This window comes from Culicoides brevitarsis, chromosome 1, assembly GCF_036172545.1.
Source record: "Culicoides brevitarsis isolate CSIRO-B50_1 chromosome 1, AGI_CSIRO_Cbre_v1, whole genome shotgun sequence".
Classification (NCBI taxonomy): domain Eukaryota; kingdom Metazoa; phylum Arthropoda; class Insecta; order Diptera; family Ceratopogonidae; genus Culicoides; species Culicoides brevitarsis.
Genome location: NC_087085.1, coordinates 20272531 through 20290325, shown reverse-complemented (window position 1 = coordinate 20290325; position 17795 = coordinate 20272531). Strand labels below are relative to the sequence as shown.

The 17795-nt window shown below is 34.0% G+C and overlaps 3 protein-coding genes across 3 annotated transcripts; 1 reads left to right on the top strand and 2 right to left on the bottom strand.

The window, feature by feature from the left end:
* Positions 1-98: 98 nt before the first annotated feature.
* Positions 99-2286, top strand: LOC134827320 (transcription initiation factor TFIID subunit 5). The gene is made up of 2 exons (XM_063839921.1): positions 99-237; positions 295-2286. Exons 1-2 carry the CDS (start codon positions 175-177, stop codon positions 2185-2187), a joined length of 1956 nt encoding a protein of 651 aa, XP_063695991.1. The 5' UTR covers positions 99-174; the 3' UTR covers positions 2188-2286.
* An 885-nt stretch (positions 2287-3171) lies between these two features.
* On the bottom strand, positions 3172-10647 carry LOC134837420 (proteoglycan 4-like). Its single transcript, XM_063852794.1, has 6 exons — positions 8107-10647; positions 7342-8052; positions 6356-6706; positions 6092-6299; positions 3826-3948; positions 3172-3756 (listed from the first exon to the last, which is right to left on the bottom strand). The coding sequence occupies exons 1-6, from the start codon at positions 10645-10647 to the stop codon at positions 3194-3196; spliced, it is 4497 nt and encodes a 1498-aa protein (XP_063708864.1). The 3' UTR covers positions 3172-3193.
* Positions 10648-13295: 2648 nt separating this feature from the next.
* Positions 13296-17547, bottom strand: LOC134827226 (facilitated trehalose transporter Tret1-like). Its single transcript, XM_063839808.1, has 6 exons — positions 17274-17547; positions 16030-16165; positions 15615-15974; positions 15082-15562; positions 13775-13961; positions 13296-13721 (listed from the first exon to the last, which is right to left on the bottom strand). Exons 1-6 carry the CDS (start codon positions 17355-17357, stop codon positions 13419-13421), a joined length of 1551 nt encoding a protein of 516 aa, XP_063695878.1. The 5' UTR covers positions 17358-17547; the 3' UTR covers positions 13296-13418.
* Between the last annotated feature and the right edge of the window lie 248 nt (positions 17548-17795).

The following is a 17795-nucleotide window of genomic DNA, read 5'->3' as shown; positions in this document are numbered from 1 at the left end:
CTTCGATTTATCACTTTCATTCGTCTCAAATTGTGACAGGTACTGTGTTCCGACGGAAAAATCTCAGGAAGTGGTTTTCTTAAACGAAATACGGCAAAAAAGTTTGTTTACGTTTGATTTTCGTGAATTTCTCGTCAAAAAAAATTAAATTTCTCACAATTTTAAACCGCAAAAATGACTGCTAATAAGACAGACTTGCTCGCTGTCTTGCAAGTTCTCAAAAGATACAATTTAAAGGTAATTTTTGACATTTTTTCTCAATTTTAAATCATTTTCATGCTCTTTGCATTTCAGGGCACCGAAGAACTCTTGAAAAAAGAAGCAAATCTCGATGAAACAAGCACGCCACAAATCGCCAACGAAGAAGTCACAAGTGTTCTCGCCGCCTACAAGAGCGAAGGCGACCCCAATGTCTACGAAAACTCCTATTTAGAGCTCCGTAAATTCGTGGAAGAGTCTCTCGACATTTACCGCTACGAGTTATCGATGATTTTGTATCCCGTACTTGTTCACATGTACATCGAGTTGCTTTACAACGGGCACGAGGACCAAGCGGCGCAATTAATGGCGAAATTCGGACCGGAACAGGAATATTACTACCAGGACGACCTGAAAAAACTCGCAATGGTGACACGAAAAGATCAGATTTCGGGAAATGATTTGACGGAAACTTTCAAATCGAACGATTTCGTTATCCGGATCTCGCGAGATACGTTGTCGTTGCTGAAAAGACATTTGCATGAGAGAAAAGCCTCGGTTATTATGAATATCGTGAATGAACATTTGTATTTCGACTTGTATGAAGGCGTTGCACGAAACCGGCAGCAATGCGATGCCACAGCTGGCTCGATGATGGGCGAGGCGAAACGTCAGGATAACAAAGTTAAAGTTTATTATGGATTACTGAAGGAACCTGACCTGCAAACGGTGCAAGTAACGGCGCCCATTGAGGAAGATGACGATTTGGATGCAGATGACAAGCCAAAAAAGAAGAAACCGAAAAAAGATCCACTTTTTTCGAAGAAAAGCAAGTCAGATCCGAATGCGCCGCCAATAGATCGCATTCCGTTGCCCGAATTGAGGGATGTGGACAAGCTGGAAAAGCTTAAAGCGTTGAAAGAAGCTTCGAAACGTGTGGCTTTAGGTCCCGATAGTCTCCCGTCGGTCTGTTTTTACACGCTGATGAATGCCGCATATACCGTTACTTGCGCGGAGATCTCTGAGGACTCGAGTCTCGTTGCTATTGGCTTTTCGGACTCGTTAATCAAAGTTTTTTCCTTGACTCCGGGTAAATTGAGAGAATTAAAGGCAGCAGATGCGCTAAAAGAAATCGATCGTGATGCCGATGACATTCTCGTTCGGATGATGGATGACAAAAAACCCGCAGAAACCACGAGAACTTTCACCGGACACGCAGGTCCCATTTATCGGTGCAATTTCGCACCCGATCGAACCCTCATGCTTTCATGCTCGGAAGACTGTACGATCCGTTTGTGGTCTCTGCATACCTGGACTTGCCTCGTTGTGTACAAGGGACATCAATATCCCGTCTGGGACGTGCGTTTTTCGCCTCACGGACATTATTTCGTAAGCGCTTCACATGATAGAACAGCTCGACTTTGGGCAACGGACAATCACCAGCCACTTCGAATCTTTGTGGGACACTTGGCTGACGTCGATTGTTGCATTTTCCATCCAAATTCGAATTACGTGGCAACCGGATCGAGTGACAGAACAGTCAGGTTATGGGATGTCGTCTCGGGAAATCATTGTCGCTTGATGACAGGCCACAAAGCGCAAATAAATACTTTGTGTTTCTCGAATTGTGGCAAATTTTTGGCCTCCGGATCGGCAGATAAGCGAGTTTTGTTGTGGGATTTGGCTCATGGACACTTGATTGCAGCGTTAACGGGTCACACATCGTCAATTACGAGCATTTGCTTCAGTCGGGATGGAACTGTGCTGACATCTGCTTCCCTGGATTGCTCCTTGAAGTTGTGGGATTTTACGAAATTGTGCGAAGATATCAGCGGGGAGAATATAAATGTGTCCCATAATCCGGATGTCAAGTCGGGCGAGCCTTATTTACTTAGAACGTTCCCAACGAAAGCCTCGCCGATCATAACGTTGCATTTTACGAGGAAAAATTTACTGCTGGCGATTGGAATGTTGGAGTATGCTCAATAAAAAAAAAAGATTTTTTTGTAATTTTTTTTTATTAGAACAAATAAAAACGAAAAACATGTCAAAAAAGCTTGAGTCCCTAAGTAGTGAATGAAAGTTTTTTTTAGAAGTAACACAAATAACTGAACTGACTTATACGTAAAATTATTTTTAAATAAAAGTGAATGAAAAATGAAAGAAACACAAAAATAAGGCTCAAAGTGCATTGAATCATTTTGACAGTCAAATTTTTTTTGGCATTTTTTGAATTTATTTTTGATAAAATTTAAATTTTTGCAAATTTTTTGAAGATAAAACTCATATTTTGTTAAAATTTGTTTTTAAAAAAACTTATTTTCTTTTTAAAAATGAAGATTTTTAAGAAAATTTGACTTTTGTCATTTTGACAGCTGTCAAATTTTCATTATTTCAAATTTTTTGATAAAATTTAAATTATTGAAAAATTCTTAAACATTTGAATTGAATTCATTTGAAATTTATTTTTAAAAAATCCTTAATTCCTTAAAAATTTAAATTTTTATCAAAATTTGACTTTTGTCATTTTGACAGCTGTCAAAATTTTCAATAATAACAATTTTTGAGGGTTTTAAAAATATTTTAAAATTTATATTCTTACTAAAATTGACATAAAAGACTTTAAAATCCTTATGAAAAGTTGAATTCTGTCACTTTGACACCTGTCAAAATTTAAAAAAAAATCTCATATTTTTAAGGTTTTTTTAAAGTTTTTGTATTAAATTTCAATTAAATTTGTTATGAAAAACCTTTAAATTACTTAAAAAATGATTTGTATTTAAAAATTTGACATTTTTTATTTTGACAGCTGTCAATTTTTTTTTCTAAAATATCAATTTTTTAAGTTTTTAAGGTGATTTATGAATTTTCAATTAAAATTAATTCGAATTTTATCTTCAAAATGTTGAAAATTTAAATTTCTCCAAATATATCGTCCAAAAATTGAACTATCAAAATAATTCTATGCACGATAATCAATTTCAAACGATGCACATCACTTCACAATGAACCACCAAAAGTTCTTAAACACCATCGACGCGCATTCCTCCGACACGAAATTCCTTTCGGGCTTTCTCGAACCATACGGATTCCTCGCCGGCGATTGCAGCACTTCAAAGTTGTAATCCACATCCTTGCTGTCCTCCATAAACACCTCAAAGTCCAACGGCGACTCGTATTCCGTATATGACGTCACAACAATCGGACATTTTTGCTCGACGGCAGCGCGAATCGTGAACGACCACTTGTCATAATGCGATCCCTTGGAGTGATGGAACGTCGGATTGAAGAAACAAATGATGTCGGGCTTGGAATAGGCGGACGAACTGCAATACTCATTGTACAACGTCTTGCAATGGAAATCAAATTTGACGGCGCGACAATCTTTGCGACATTTTCGACACGGACGAATTCTGCTGATGATGTCTAGCGGTAAATTTTCCGTGTTGAGCTCTGATCCGACAAAAACGACGCGTAACTCGTTCACTTGCGGCATCAAATGCAGCATGAAGGTCTCGAATTTGTCCAAGGTGTCGCCCTCGAATTGGAGTTCAGCACCTAAAATGATAAAAAATTAGGTAAAAATTCAAAAAAAAATTTTTTTTAATTTTAGGTGCAATTTCTTACCAACTAAATGCAATGTGAAGACCTCTCCTAACGGTTTTTTAGTTCTTTGATAGGCGCCAAGTGCTGTTAACGGTATGGTTGCAATTTGTGTCATTGTTGCAAAAATTGTGTCGTCTTTCAGTGCTATACAGTGGGGAAGAAAAACGTGATTATGGTGCAAAAGTGCTCTAATTAACATGTGTATGACAACATGTCTTCTGATATTCCTTGTCCCGCATTAATATTTCTCTACTCTAGTCACCAAAACTACTCAAAGTCAAGCGTCTACTAAAAATTTCTAAAGAAAAATCCAAAAACCAAACAACTAACTACGAGAAAAATCGACTAAACTCTTCACTTTACAACGAAAAAATAGTAATTTTTAAAAATCCACGGCTGAATTTCCTCCGAGATGAAATTTCTTTCAGGCTTTTGCGAGGCAAATGGATTTCTGGCAGGTAAATGAACCATTTTTACGTTATCTGCAATTTCCAACAACTTTTCCAGGTCCATCGGGGCTTCGTATTCCGTATAACTCGTCACCAGAATCGGGCAGCATTGATTCACGGCAGCACGAATCGTTTCGGGCCACGTATCGCTCGTGCCAACACCCGTCGAACGATACAAACCCGGATTGAAGAAACAAATCAAATCTGGTTTCTTGAAAGATGAGGACCGGCAGTAGTCGTGATACAGCGAAAGTGATTGAAAGTCAAATTTAACGGCACGACACGCTTGACGGCATTTCGAACACGGGCGAATACGACTGAGAACATCCAATGGCAGTCCTTCGACATTCAGTTCGGCGCCGGTGAACACGACATGCAGCTCGTTGACCGTCGGCAGCAAATGCAACATGAACGATTCGAATTTTTCCAGCGTGTCACATTCAAAAGAAAACTCCGCTCCTAAGTTTTTCCTCAAATTATTATTTAAATCCTGCAAAAAATGGGAAAAACTTACCAATCAAGTGGATGGTAAACACTTCCGGCAACGCTTGTTCTGACAATTGATACGCATACAATGCCGTTAACGGGACTGTCGCGATTTGCGTCATTGTAGCATACGTACAATCGTCTCTCAAAGCTAAAGATTTGTTTTTGTAAGTTCAAGAATTGTTTGATTTTTTTTTTGTTAAATTTTGAAAATTTTGTTTAGAAGAAAGAGAAAATCAAAAAAATTAATTAAAAATTTGTCAAGTGAAAATTCTAAATTCTACAAAAATCCAAAAATAAAAGACAAAAACAATTATTTACAGTAGGTTGATGACATAAATTTACAAAAAAGAAAAAATGCTTGAAAAACAAGTGTTTGGAGTCTCAAAAGGGACAAAGCATGTGATTTCTATTCTACCAATCAAAATTTTCTTTTCTACAATTAAAAGCTTATAAAACGTGAAAATTTATTGCAAGCACGTAAATTTAATTTAAAAATTAAAAAAAAGTCAAAAAAATATGTTTTTTGACAAAAAAATAATTTTATTTAAAAAATAATCAATTTAATTTTTTAAATGGACTTTATAAATTTTAAAAAAAAATTATATTTAAATTAAAAATACAAAAAAATAAAATATAAGAAAAATTACATTTGAAATTTATTTAATTAGTTTTTATTTTTATTTTATTCATATTTTTTGAATTTTTAATAAATTAATTTAATTTTAAAAATTCAAAAATAAATTTTAAAAATATTTTAAATAATTTTAATTAAATAAATAAAAATTTAATTTAATAAATGAAAAGAATCAAAAATAAATTAAAAACTAAGAAAAAATTTCCTACTTTTATTTATTTATTTTATTTTTTATTATTTGTATTTATTTATTTTTTTATTTTATTTTATTTTATTTATTTATTTTTTTTTTTTTGAAAAAAATTAATAAATTCAAAATATTTTTTTTGTAAAATTATTTTTTAAAAATATTACGTGCTTGCTCTATTAATGAAAAATTTTGTGTTAATGTTTTACTTACATAAAAAAATAAATTTACCTTATTTATTTTTTGTTTGATCGATGGATATATTTGCAATGATGCTGATTGCGATTGATTATGCGCTAATTTTATTTACAATTTTTGGGTCTTAATATTAAATATTGCGAATATTTATAAATGATGACGCACGAGAGGAGGAACGAAAAAAATATATAAAAAGGAAATGGAGTTAGCAATCTTTTTCCATTTTTTTATGTACACAAGGAATATCAGGAGCATTGTCATTGAATTTGTTAACAATTTTGTTGACATATTTTCAAAGCACATGTCAAGGGGGTGTTAAAAGGCACAAACCTGTCGAATTCTTAAAGAGCATTTTGAAGACTTCGTCCATGGTCGCGGGAATTTCCGTGGGCTTCGAAAGTATCCGATTCGGTAAAATTGGTTCGATGCGACCATGAAGCTTCTGTCGCAGCAACAGTTTGTAGTACAACGTGTAGAAGGCGCACCATTTTTTGTGTGAATCGGGCAAGTGGGAGGGTTTCGCTTCGCAGTAAGATACCTACCGAAAAATATAAAAATTAATTTTTTGATGGATTGAAAGGAAAAAAAACTCACATGTCGACATTCTTTGCAAACAGTCAACAACTCTGGTCTCCATTCCCGACAAATTGGATCGCTACATAGCCGTGGAAAGAGGAGGATTTCCCGCTCATACGGCTGCAATTGTCGTCCCAGCGCTTGCTCACACATGTGTAACGTGTAAACGCGTAAGCTACGGAAGTCATCAAATGTTAATTTCTGCGCAAAATTATATAGATGCTCGCCACGCGTTTTTGCAATTTTCTCTATTTCCACACAAAGCGGCTTGTGGTTCGGCTCGTCCGCTAATAAATGCTCTTCTTTGCAGTAATTTACCATTAAACACTTTTTGCATGTGACAGATTCGCGTAAAATATTTTTGCAATGCTAAAATTATAAAAAAAAATGTTTTTATCAATTTTATTTTAAAACATAAAAAAATTATTCTATTATTTAAAAATTATTTTAATTAAAAATAATTGAATAAATAAAAGAAACATTACTTTAAATTTTTTTTTCTTAAATTTTATGAAAATTGAAATAAAAAAAAATAAGGACATTCGTACCATTAAATTTATCGAAAAATTGTTTTTAAAAGATTTAACAAAAATTATTTTAATTACAGAAATTCGATTAATCTGTTCGATAAAAATAAATTTAAAAATTTTTAATTTTTAAAAATTTAAGAAATAAAAATTAATTACAAAATATTATTTTTAAAAATTCAAATTTTAAAATTTTTAATGAAAAAAAATTTAAGAAATTTAGAATTTCTCAATTTCTTTCAAGGTATTTAATTTAATTTTGTGGAAATAATTTTTAAATTAATGTTTAAAAATCAATTTTTAGCCAAATTTAAAAAAAATAATTTTTAAACAAATTTTTAAATAAATTATGAAATGAAAAATAATTTTCAATTTAATTTTTAAGAAATAATTTTTCAAATAATTTTGAAAAAATAATTTTTAATTTAATTTAAAAAATTATTCGAGTTATGAAAAAAAATCAATTTAAACACTTACTTGACAAATCGTCGCCATAAAAATCGGCCTTGGTGCATATTTGAACTCCACATACTCTTCACCCTCTTCATCCTCATCCTCTAGATCGAAATCGTCATCAGACTCGTCAGATCCAGCTGCAACTTCCTTCTTGTCCAACGGAGGCCTTGCCAAGGATTTCAACAAGTCCAACGAGTTCATGAGTTGCGACGGTTTTCCACCCAATTCCGCGAGTTTGTCATCAATTTCGTTCTTGACATCTTTCGCCGTTTCCGGATTGTCCATCTTGTTAAGGATCGTTTTTAGTTGGTCGTCAGTTAGAAAAGCGCTCAAATCGAATTCGGGCGTTACTTTTTTCGGGAGGGGTTTTTCATTGTGCGCAAATGCCTTGCGGAGGATGTTGTGGATGTCTTTGGTTTTGTTGCTGCCGGATTGGTTGTCGGCGGGTTTTGGCGTCGGTGTCGTGGATTGTGACGTCGGCGTTACTTTGGGCTTTGGCTTGGGAGGAGAAGCTGCGACGGGAGATGATGCTGAACTTTTTTGCGGTGGCGGAGATGATTTTGACTGATTATTGTTACTACTATTAGGATGATTGGTACTATTATTAGCGAGATTATTGTTATTACTATCTTGATTATTCTTAGAATTAGCTCTATTTTTAAGCAGTTCAGTAAATGCGTCCAATAACTTATTGATTCCCTGGCTTTTGTTCTCCTCCGGCCTGGAATTAGACTGAAATTTTATATTTATTTTGGAAACAAAGGGAAGTGGCGTCGTTTTTCTTACCGTAGCGGCAGCGGGAGTTGCAGCTGGACCTGTTTTCTTCGGGGCAGCGGGCGTTTGTTTCGGCACGGCACCCTTTGGAGGCGACTTGGGTTTCACATTTTCGGGCTTGGGGGCGATTTTGGGTTTATTTTGCGCCGGAGCAGGTGTCTTTTTGGGACTTGGGGGCTGAGCTTGTTGCTGTGGCGCAGCGGCAGGCACCGTTTTTGGCGGTGACGAACGTGTTCCGGCTACTTTCGAGGGCGAGACAGACTTTTGCGTTTGGACTTTGGGAGGAGCGCGGGCAGGCGACGATGCTGGGGACGATACCGTTCGTTGTAGACTCTCAGGTTTGCCTTTTTGTTGTGCTTTCGCGACTACACTCGGATCTTTGGGGGGCACTTGCGGTTTTTGGTTGGCATTTGGGGTCGGGGATTTTTCTTTTCCGGGCGATTTTGCTCCATTTTTAACAGATTGTGCAAAATCGCCGCTTAACGCGTTTTTTGGACCGGTATCATTTTTTTGTTTTTTGTTGCCGTTGCTTGCTTTTCCATTCGTTTCACCTTTTTTCGAGTCCGTGCTTGCCGTCGATTTCGTATCCGATTTGTCTTTTGCGGGGAGATTGTTATTCGTTTCCGTTGTGGGCGTTGTGGGTTTGTCATCTTTCAAGGCATCAGCTAACAAGGCTTTGTCCGCGACTGGCTTGTCTTTCGATGCTTCGACTTTTTGTTCGGGAGCCTTTGCGATTACGGGTTCAGCAACTTTTACGGGAAGGACAGGAGCTTCTGTGGCTACCGGAACGTCAATAATGTGCTTTTTTGGAACAGGAACGACTTCTTTGGGAGGAACTGGAACAACTTCTTTGGGGGGAACGGGAACGACGTCTTTTTTGGGGGCGACAGCTACAGCTTTTGAGTTATCTACGGGCTTGGGAGCTTCTTGTGGCTTTGGTTGTTCCGCGGGTTTGGGTTGTTCAGGCTTCTTTTCTTCTACTTTTGGCTTTGGTTGTTCTTTGGGTGGCGATTTTTTCTGTTCTTTTGGAGTTTGAGGCTTAGATTCTTCCTTTTTTGTCTCTTTTGGAGGCGATTTCTTTTGTTCCGCTGGCTTGGCTTCAACTTTTGGCGTTTCTGGCTTCTTTTCCTCGGGTTTTGGGGCTTCTGGTTTCTTTTCTACGGGCTTTTCGACAGGTTTTGGGGCTTCAGGTTTCTTTTCTACGGGTTTTGGGGCTTCCTGTTTCTTTTCCGCTGGCTTCTCAACAGGTTTTGGGGCATCAGGTTTCTTTTCTACGGGTTTTGGAGCTTCCTGTTTCTTTTCCACTGGCTTTGGGGCTTCAGGTTTCTTTTCCGCTGGCTTTTCTACCGGTTTTGGAGCTTCTTGTTTCTTTTCCGCTGGCTTTTCAACAGGTTTTGTAGCTTCAGCTTTCTTTTCCGCGGGTTTTTCCACAGGTTTCTCCTCAACTTTCTTCACAACTTCGGGAGTTTTTGGTGGTTGTGGCTTTGGTTCTTCTTTTTTCACCTCCGTTTTAGGCTTTTCTGGCTCAGGAGCCTTTGCTGGAGGAGTATCGACCTTCTTTTGTTCTTGTGGCTTCACTTCAGCGGGCTTTTCTTGCTTCTTTTCCTCTTTGGGAGCTTGTTGTGGCTTTTGTTCCTTCTTTGGTTCAGGAGCTTTTTCTTGTTTTTGTGATTTTTCACTTATTTTGCGCTCTTTTTGTTGCTTTTGCTCTGCTGGTTTCTGTTCTTGCGGCTTTTGTGCAGGTTTTTCCTCCTTTTGAGACTTTTCGCTCACTTTGCGTTCCTTTTGTTGAGGCTTTTCTTGTGGCTTTTGCTCAACTTTCTCTTGAGGCTTTGGCTCAGCTGGCTTTTCTTGGGGCTTTTGAGGAGCTGGAGCGGCTTTTTCGGATTTTTCACTCACTTTACGTTCTTTTTTCTCCTGCTGTTGAGGTTTTTGTTGCGCAGGCTTCTCTTCTTTTTGCGATTTTTCACTTACTTTACGTTCTTTTTTGGTTTCTTGTGGTTTTTGTTCCACTGGCTTTTCAGCGGGCTTCTCATTTGAGACTTTTTTCTCGTCAAGTTGTTGCGCGATTTTCTCGACAGACGCTGCCAAGTTATTTAACTCGGTTTCCGCCGTTGTTTGTTGCTTGCCAAATGGAATACGTGGCTTCTTGGGCTTTTTGGGGCCCTTTTTCACGACAATTTTCTCGCCATTTTCATCGATGATCGTTCGTGTCTTGTTACGCTTGCGTTTCTTTTTTGCTTTTTCGCCATTTGGAGGAGTTTGTTGCCCATTTTCGGGTTTCTTTTCGGCCTCAGCACCTTCCGTGGCGGGCTTCTTCTTTCTGCGGTTGCGTTTTTTCTTCAACGTACCTTCAGCGGATGCAGCACCTTCGACAGGCTTTTCGGCAGTTGGAGCTTTTGGTGTCTCAGCAGCGGGTTTTTCAACTTTTGGAGCGACTTCGACGGGTTTTTGGGGAGTCGGGAGGGGTTTTTGGACATCGGCTGCTGTTGTTGCGGCACTTTCTGTGGCAGCGGCGCCATCAGAAGTTTTTCCCTTGTTTTTCTTTCCCATCTAAATATTTCACAATTTTATTTATTTATTTTTTGTTATTTTTTTTAGGTGACAAAAAACATTCGATTGTACAGAAAAAAAATATTTGATGAAAAATTTCAAGGCTGATATTTTTTCTAGTCGTAAATTTGAAAGAAAATTTTCTGTTTCTGTTCAACAAATAAAGGTCAATGTCCGAAAATTCAACACGCATACACCAGAAAAAAAATATTTTCACGATCGCAGTTTTTCAAGAGTGAGTTCAATTTCTCACTTTCTCTTTCGTGAAAATTTATGTTGAGAGAATTTTCTCTAAGAGAATTCATTAAAAAAAATAGTTCAAAGGTTCAAAAGTTGAACACATTAAATTTTGCATCACCAAAAAAAATTCGCCACTTGCCAAAAATTGTATCAATCATCAAAATTTTCCCAAATATTACGCAAATTAAATATTTTCACGAAGAAAAAAAAAACAGACAACAAAATATCTTGTTTTTTTGAAAAACATTCAACGCCAGCCAGCAGCACGTCATAACTTTTGTTTTTATTTCATTTTTATTATTTTTAGTCTTGGCTCGTTTGAAATGTTTGTATTTTTTTCGTACTTACATGAAAATTATTGCAATTTTAATAGTTTTTCTTTAGATTTTTTATTTCCTTCATTTTTGATTTGAATTTTTATGTTCTTTTCCTGTTTAAAAAGGGTCATGAATTTTTTTGCGAAAAACAGAGGCTTGAGCTCGACCCTTTGCTCAAGACCTCCAAAAAGCGACTGAATTGCCAAAAATTTAGTTCATTAAATTTTTTTATGATCAAGGTCGATTTTGAAAATTATTAATCAATAAAAGTTCTCAATGAATGAACATCCGTTCCAGTTCGACGAACTTTTGAGTTTATTGTGAAAAGTTTGTGTTTCGCATTAGAAAATTTTTTGTTTGAAACACGTGAAATAGGAATAACGGTTGTTCATTCAGTGTTGCCAAAATTCAAGGTCTGAAACAAAAGTCAAGATTCACAAAAGAATATAAGCAATTTTCAGATTAATTTGATAAAAAAATAATTTAATCAAAAATTCTATGAAATATTTGAAAAAAAAAATTTAAAACTTGCTCTGCATCTTCAAATTTATAAAATAATTTAAAAGACTTAGATTTTTTTTTCTAATTTGACTTGAAATTGCAATCGGTTGAAGAATACCTCACGATTTATGAAGTTTAGCAAATTTATTTTGAACTAATTTAAATTTACATCAAAATTTTCGTAAATTGATTGAATTTTTAAGATTTTTGGCAACCCTGGATTATTATCACAAAATTTTTAATCTGATTTGACTCAAATCGAGATTAACTAAAGAATCTCTTAAAATTTATTATTTTTAGAAGGTTTATATAAGAAATACATAAATTCTAATACAATTCGTACATTAAATAAATTTTTGAGCAACACTGGAATTAAATTTTTACCTGATTTGATTCTTAATTTCAAATAAATAATTTAAAAAATCACAAAAAATATTGAAATTTTTAGCAGCAAAATTATGTTTGAATTACCTATCTCGTGAATTTTTCGAATTTATGAAATTTTTGGCAACCCTGTATGTCAATTCTAATCATATTTGCCTCTCGCGTATTTTTAAAAAAATATTTTTAGCTGCGAAACATCAATTTTTCACACTTTTCTCAAAGAAAAAAAATCAAATATTTATTAAACATCAAAGTAAAACAAAAAATTCCAAGATCTCGATTCAAACAAAAATTTTCCATTCAACCACGAATCGCGTCATTTCCGTAAGAAAAAATACTAAAAATTCCCATATTTCATCTCAAATTAATCGCTTTCTGTCTACTTGCTCCTCCCGCTTGGACAAAGACGTGTAAAAGTCGTGTGGCGGCGGCGGCACAAGCGACAACAATCATGATTCACGAGCTGTGTCATGTGTCAAATAAACAACTCCAACATATGCGCAATGATGTCCAATGTGAAGCTATTTTTAACACACTTCTAAGTCTGTTGAAGTCTTTAATGCACTGAACAACTGAAATAAAATTAAAATATTTCTCGAATTGTACGACGACGGTGAAAAACGTGGAGATTAGTCATTAAGTCGTCGTTATGTTGCATTCACTGGCAATGAAATCATTTTTCATAAACATTATTTTTTTTTCCTAAACATTTGTTCGGACAATGTGCTTTCATTTCGTTTTTTTGAATTTTTTACACGCAAGATTCGAATAAATCACCAAAGTGATAATTTTAGCCTCTTTTGTTTGTTGGATTGTGATGTTCTGTGGCGATTATTTATAGATTATATAACGGGAGTGTGTGCGTGCAAATTAAATTTTTTACTTGAAATTTTTCTTGAAAATTTGATTTTTTGTACAATTGTCGTTTTTTGTCGATTTTCACTATTTTTCTTACATTTTTCTTTGATTTTTCGATTATTTTTCACTTTTTTATTGTTTTTCAATGCTTTTATCGCGACTTTTTCTTTCTTTCGCAGGTAGATGTACAGAAGAAATTTTCTGTAGACACGACACACGAGGCGCTAGAATATTCTTTCTTTCGATTTTCCGACTTACTTCATCCACGATCCACCAAGAGCGACTGGCGAGATGAGAAATATGCTGGTTTCACCTCGCTTCGTCGTGTATTTTTAGAACGTTTTGGTGAGAAAAATGAAAACGGCATTAAGTTGTAAGTGTTTTTTATGGCATTTTATTTGTCCGATTCGTTTAAGACATATCGGCAGCTCGAGAGACGTCGCACGAGAGAGCGGTTTTTATTTATTTACATCACTCGCCGCCGCCATCACCTTCGACATCGGCATCTTTTTTGTTGCCATCGTCATCGCCTGACATGCCTTTGTTCGTGTAGCCGCCGCCACCTTCCTCGCCTTCGAGATATGCGATTGGTGTGGCGTGCGCCAAGTTCATGCTTGCCTTGCGACTGAAGCGACGCGATAAACGCCGGATGAATTTGTTCGCGATGCTGTCGAGATCCTCGCCTTTTGTTTCGGGCACGAGGAAAATGACGAAAAAGACACCGAGGGCGCAGAAAATGGAATACATCCAAAAGGTGCCGGCGGTTGTGATTAACTAAAAGAGAGATTTTTTGAATGAAATGAGAAAAAATTGCGTAAAATTCTTACATCTGCCACGGGATGATAACTGACGATCACTAAAAACATGATGAGGAGATTCAGGGAGCCAGCTAACGAGCTGAGGACACTTCTTTGTTTGACGGGGAACAATTCTCCCATCAAGAGGAAAGGAATGGTGCCGAAACCGATGGAAAATCCGATCATAAATATGATGAGACTTATTAATGGAAGGTATCTAAAATATAAAAAATTAAATTATAAGGATTTTGATTAAAACTATTAAGAAAATTAAATTTTTTTTAAGAATTTTGATTAAAATTGATTTTTTTGAACTTAAAAATTGATTTTTTAAAGAAAGTTTTCTCTTCATATATCTCAAAAATAATAAAATTTATTTTTTTTTTTCAAATTTTTGACCATAAATTACTTTTTTATTGTTATTAGGCGAATAAATTTAATATATCCATTTTTTGTCTCCCCCCCCCTCGGATTTTGTCGAAAAAATTCAGGGGGAAAAATAAAAATTAAATATAAAATACAAATATTTTTGACATATTTTGAAATTTTTATATTAAAAAATCATGAAAAATTACTGTTTATGGTAAAATTATACAAAAAACTAAAGAAAATTGCTTAATTACGACATTTTCTATTGAAATGTTTTTTTGAAAGTCACGTGACCAAAATTATTTATTTCAAAATTTTTAATTTGGGAGGTTTTGTTGATTTTTCTTTACTTTTAAGTTCAAATTTTAAAATAATATAAACTAAAATTAAATAAATGTTAAGAATCAACGTTTAACGTCTAAAAACGTTAAAAAATTACAAAAAAAAAATTTAAAAATATTTTTTTTTTGTTTCCCCATCCCTTCCCCTCGAGAAAATCCTCATGGGACAAAAAATGAAAATATGTATTAAATTTATTCGCCTTAATAAATCGTGGTTAAAAAAATTTTCTGATCCTCAAAAATTTTTTAAATATTTTTTATTTATTTTTTAATTAAGTTAAATATTAGTTTTTTTGACATTTTCAAGAAATTGACAAGAAATTTTTTCACAAAAAAAATTAAATATTTTTTTTAAATTTTTATAAAAATTTTTAAAAAATTTAAATTTTTGTGAAACATTTTTTTTTTTTAGAAAATTTGAAGAATTTTATTAAGCGAAAAAAAATTTTTTTTTTCTAAACTTTTTAGCAAAAATAATAATTTTCCACTGAAATTGTATATTTTGAAGAAAAATTGAATGTTTTTTTAATTTTTAAGCAAAATTTATGATCAAGAGTCACAAAAATTAAAAAAAAATAAATTTTGCTCAAAAATCTTTAATTTTTCAAAAAAAAAGTAAGTTCTTACCCAAAACTGGTAATTCCGTTATCTTTCAAATGAAACGCAATGCCCATCGAACACATGCTACCACTCATGATTATCGCCGAAAGTACCAACAATGGCTTTCTTCCTGCCTTATCAACAACGAACAATGCCGAAAAATTGCTCAACAACTGCACCGCTCCTACGATAATCGTCGCATAATACGAATTTAGTGTACTTCCCGCTGCTCTGAAGATCTCCACGGTGAAGAACACAACGGCATCGATACCACTGACTTGCTGAATAATCAACAATCCCAGCCCAATCCCAAGCGGCATGAGACACGCTCGACTGAAAAGCGCCTTGTACGAGATAAATTTGTCTTTGGACACTTCTGTCGGTTGTTCCAACGAAAATCCCGACAAATGGAGCCAATCACACGATTGTTTTGCCTCGTCGAAACGATTTTTGGTCTTCAACCAAGCTGGGGATTTTGGCATGAAACAAGTGGCAAAGAAAAGAAATGCTGAAAAAAATATTTTTTTAATTTTTCGTTTGAAAATTGAACTTTTTCTTACATGAAATGACACTACAGACCCACGCAAGTAACTTCCAGTCCAGAAAAGTGCCCATCGTGTAAGTAACTAAGATCCCAAAGGACATTGCCAGGCCCGGAAATGATCCAATCACCCCACGAATTGCTGGATCGCTGCATTCCGAGACATAAACAGACACCGCAGGCAGTGCCAAACCCGCGCAAAATCCCATCAAATAACGTCCAGCGACGATTTGTTGCCAAAATTCCGCTGTAGCAACAAGAACCCATGAAATAACCCACAACGGAGATGTGATCATCACAGTATACTTTCGTCCAATTTTATGCATAAGTGGTGCCGAAACGAGACTTCCCAGAAATGCGCCAAAAGGTGGAATGGAACCTTAAAAAAAATCAAAAAAATAAAAATTCATGACAAAAAAAAATTGAAAACTTACTTGCCCACGACACGATATTCTGGTTCGGCAAGAGCCCAGGATTCAAATCTTGCATTGAAGGCATTGCGGGAGCCGAATAGCCGCGTACCATGCCGATGCAAAAGTATCCCAAGGACACTGCCATCGATAGCATCGTCTAGCGTGCATTCCAGAGACAGAGAAAAAAGATGAAATCTGATTAAAATTGTACGGTCGAGTGAAATTGTTAAGCGAACACAGATGTTCAGCTGACGCTTTTTATGAATTACGCGAATTACTTTTGTCAGTTTAACGTGCTTATTATTAATAATTTAATGTAATGAGGATCACGTGTGGCAGGCACGCAATGCGATGCAAAAGCTTTGACAGTGATGACAGATTTTCTTGAATTTAAGTACGGAATGTTTCTTTAAATGTACAATTTTGTGACTATTTGTTCAGATGTCTCACGATCATTGAAAAACAAAATATTTAAGATAAAAAAAAAAGTTTGTGATAAAAAAAAATTTAACTTTATCGCATTTTACCTAAAATAATAATTTTAATTAATTTAATTATAAAATTTATATTTTTTCATTAATTTGCTTTAATTTTTTTTTAATATCTCTAACATTTTTTTAAAATAAATTTTAACTTTTTTTAATATTTTAAAAATTAAACAAATATTTTATCGGCCAAAAATTATTTAAAAAAAATAATTTTGATTTTATTTTAATTTAATAATTAGGTATAAAATTAAACAAAGTAATATTTATAAGTCCTAAATAATATTATTTCTCGCTTAAAAATCTTCTTAATTCAAAATAAGAAAATAATTTAATTAAAAATTTAATTTTAATTGATATAATTTTTTTCCTATTTTATAATTCATTTTTTTTTAATTTTAACTAATTTTTTGCCCTTTAAAATATGTTAAAATAAATTATTAAATTAAATATTTCATCATAATTAAATTTTCATCATAAAATTATTATAATAATTATCCCTTTAAATTATTTTACATTAAAATTTTTTCAGTTTTTTTACATTTTTTTATTGAATTGAATATTTACTAAATTTAGAATTTTTTTATTGAACAACATAATATTTGTTTAGCCCTGAATAAAAAATATGTCTGCCTTCTGAGTTCTTTTTCAATTTTTTTTTCTTTAAATATATTTAAACTACAATAAATTAAATTTGCATGAAAAAAACGTCAATTTACGATGCACAAAATTTAAATAAGCGATAAAAAGAGATAATTATGTATTTATGAAGTCACTAACCTGTTTTAAAGCTGCTTTTGATATATTATGCCATTTTTTGTTTGGAGCGGTTGTTGTTGCCTCTTCTTTTGTGTTTGAGACCATTTTTCAGTGATTTTAAGTAAAAATTGTTTTTTTCAAAATTTTTTTGTTTGGGTTTCAAATTTTCGTTTGAACCATTTTTGATTGTTTTTTACATGAAAAAAAAAACACAATTGGAAGCCTTGTTGATAAATATTTAAATCAACTGTTGAAATAGGTCAAAGCTTTTTTTCAAAGCTTTTTTTTATCATCCGGTTTGTTTGACGAGCGAAATACGACTGAACTTTACGATGCCTGAAGAGTTTTGTTGAGTAAGGTCTAGTTCATGAATAATTGTAAATTGCAATACAATGGAAGCTTTTCACGCGATTTGATGGCAACGAACTTATTTAACGTACGGAATTGATTTAATATTTTCAAAAGAATATAAAATTTGCAAAAAAAAAAAAATTTGAATTAAATAATAAAAAAAATATATTTTTAGTTTTAAAATTCTAAATC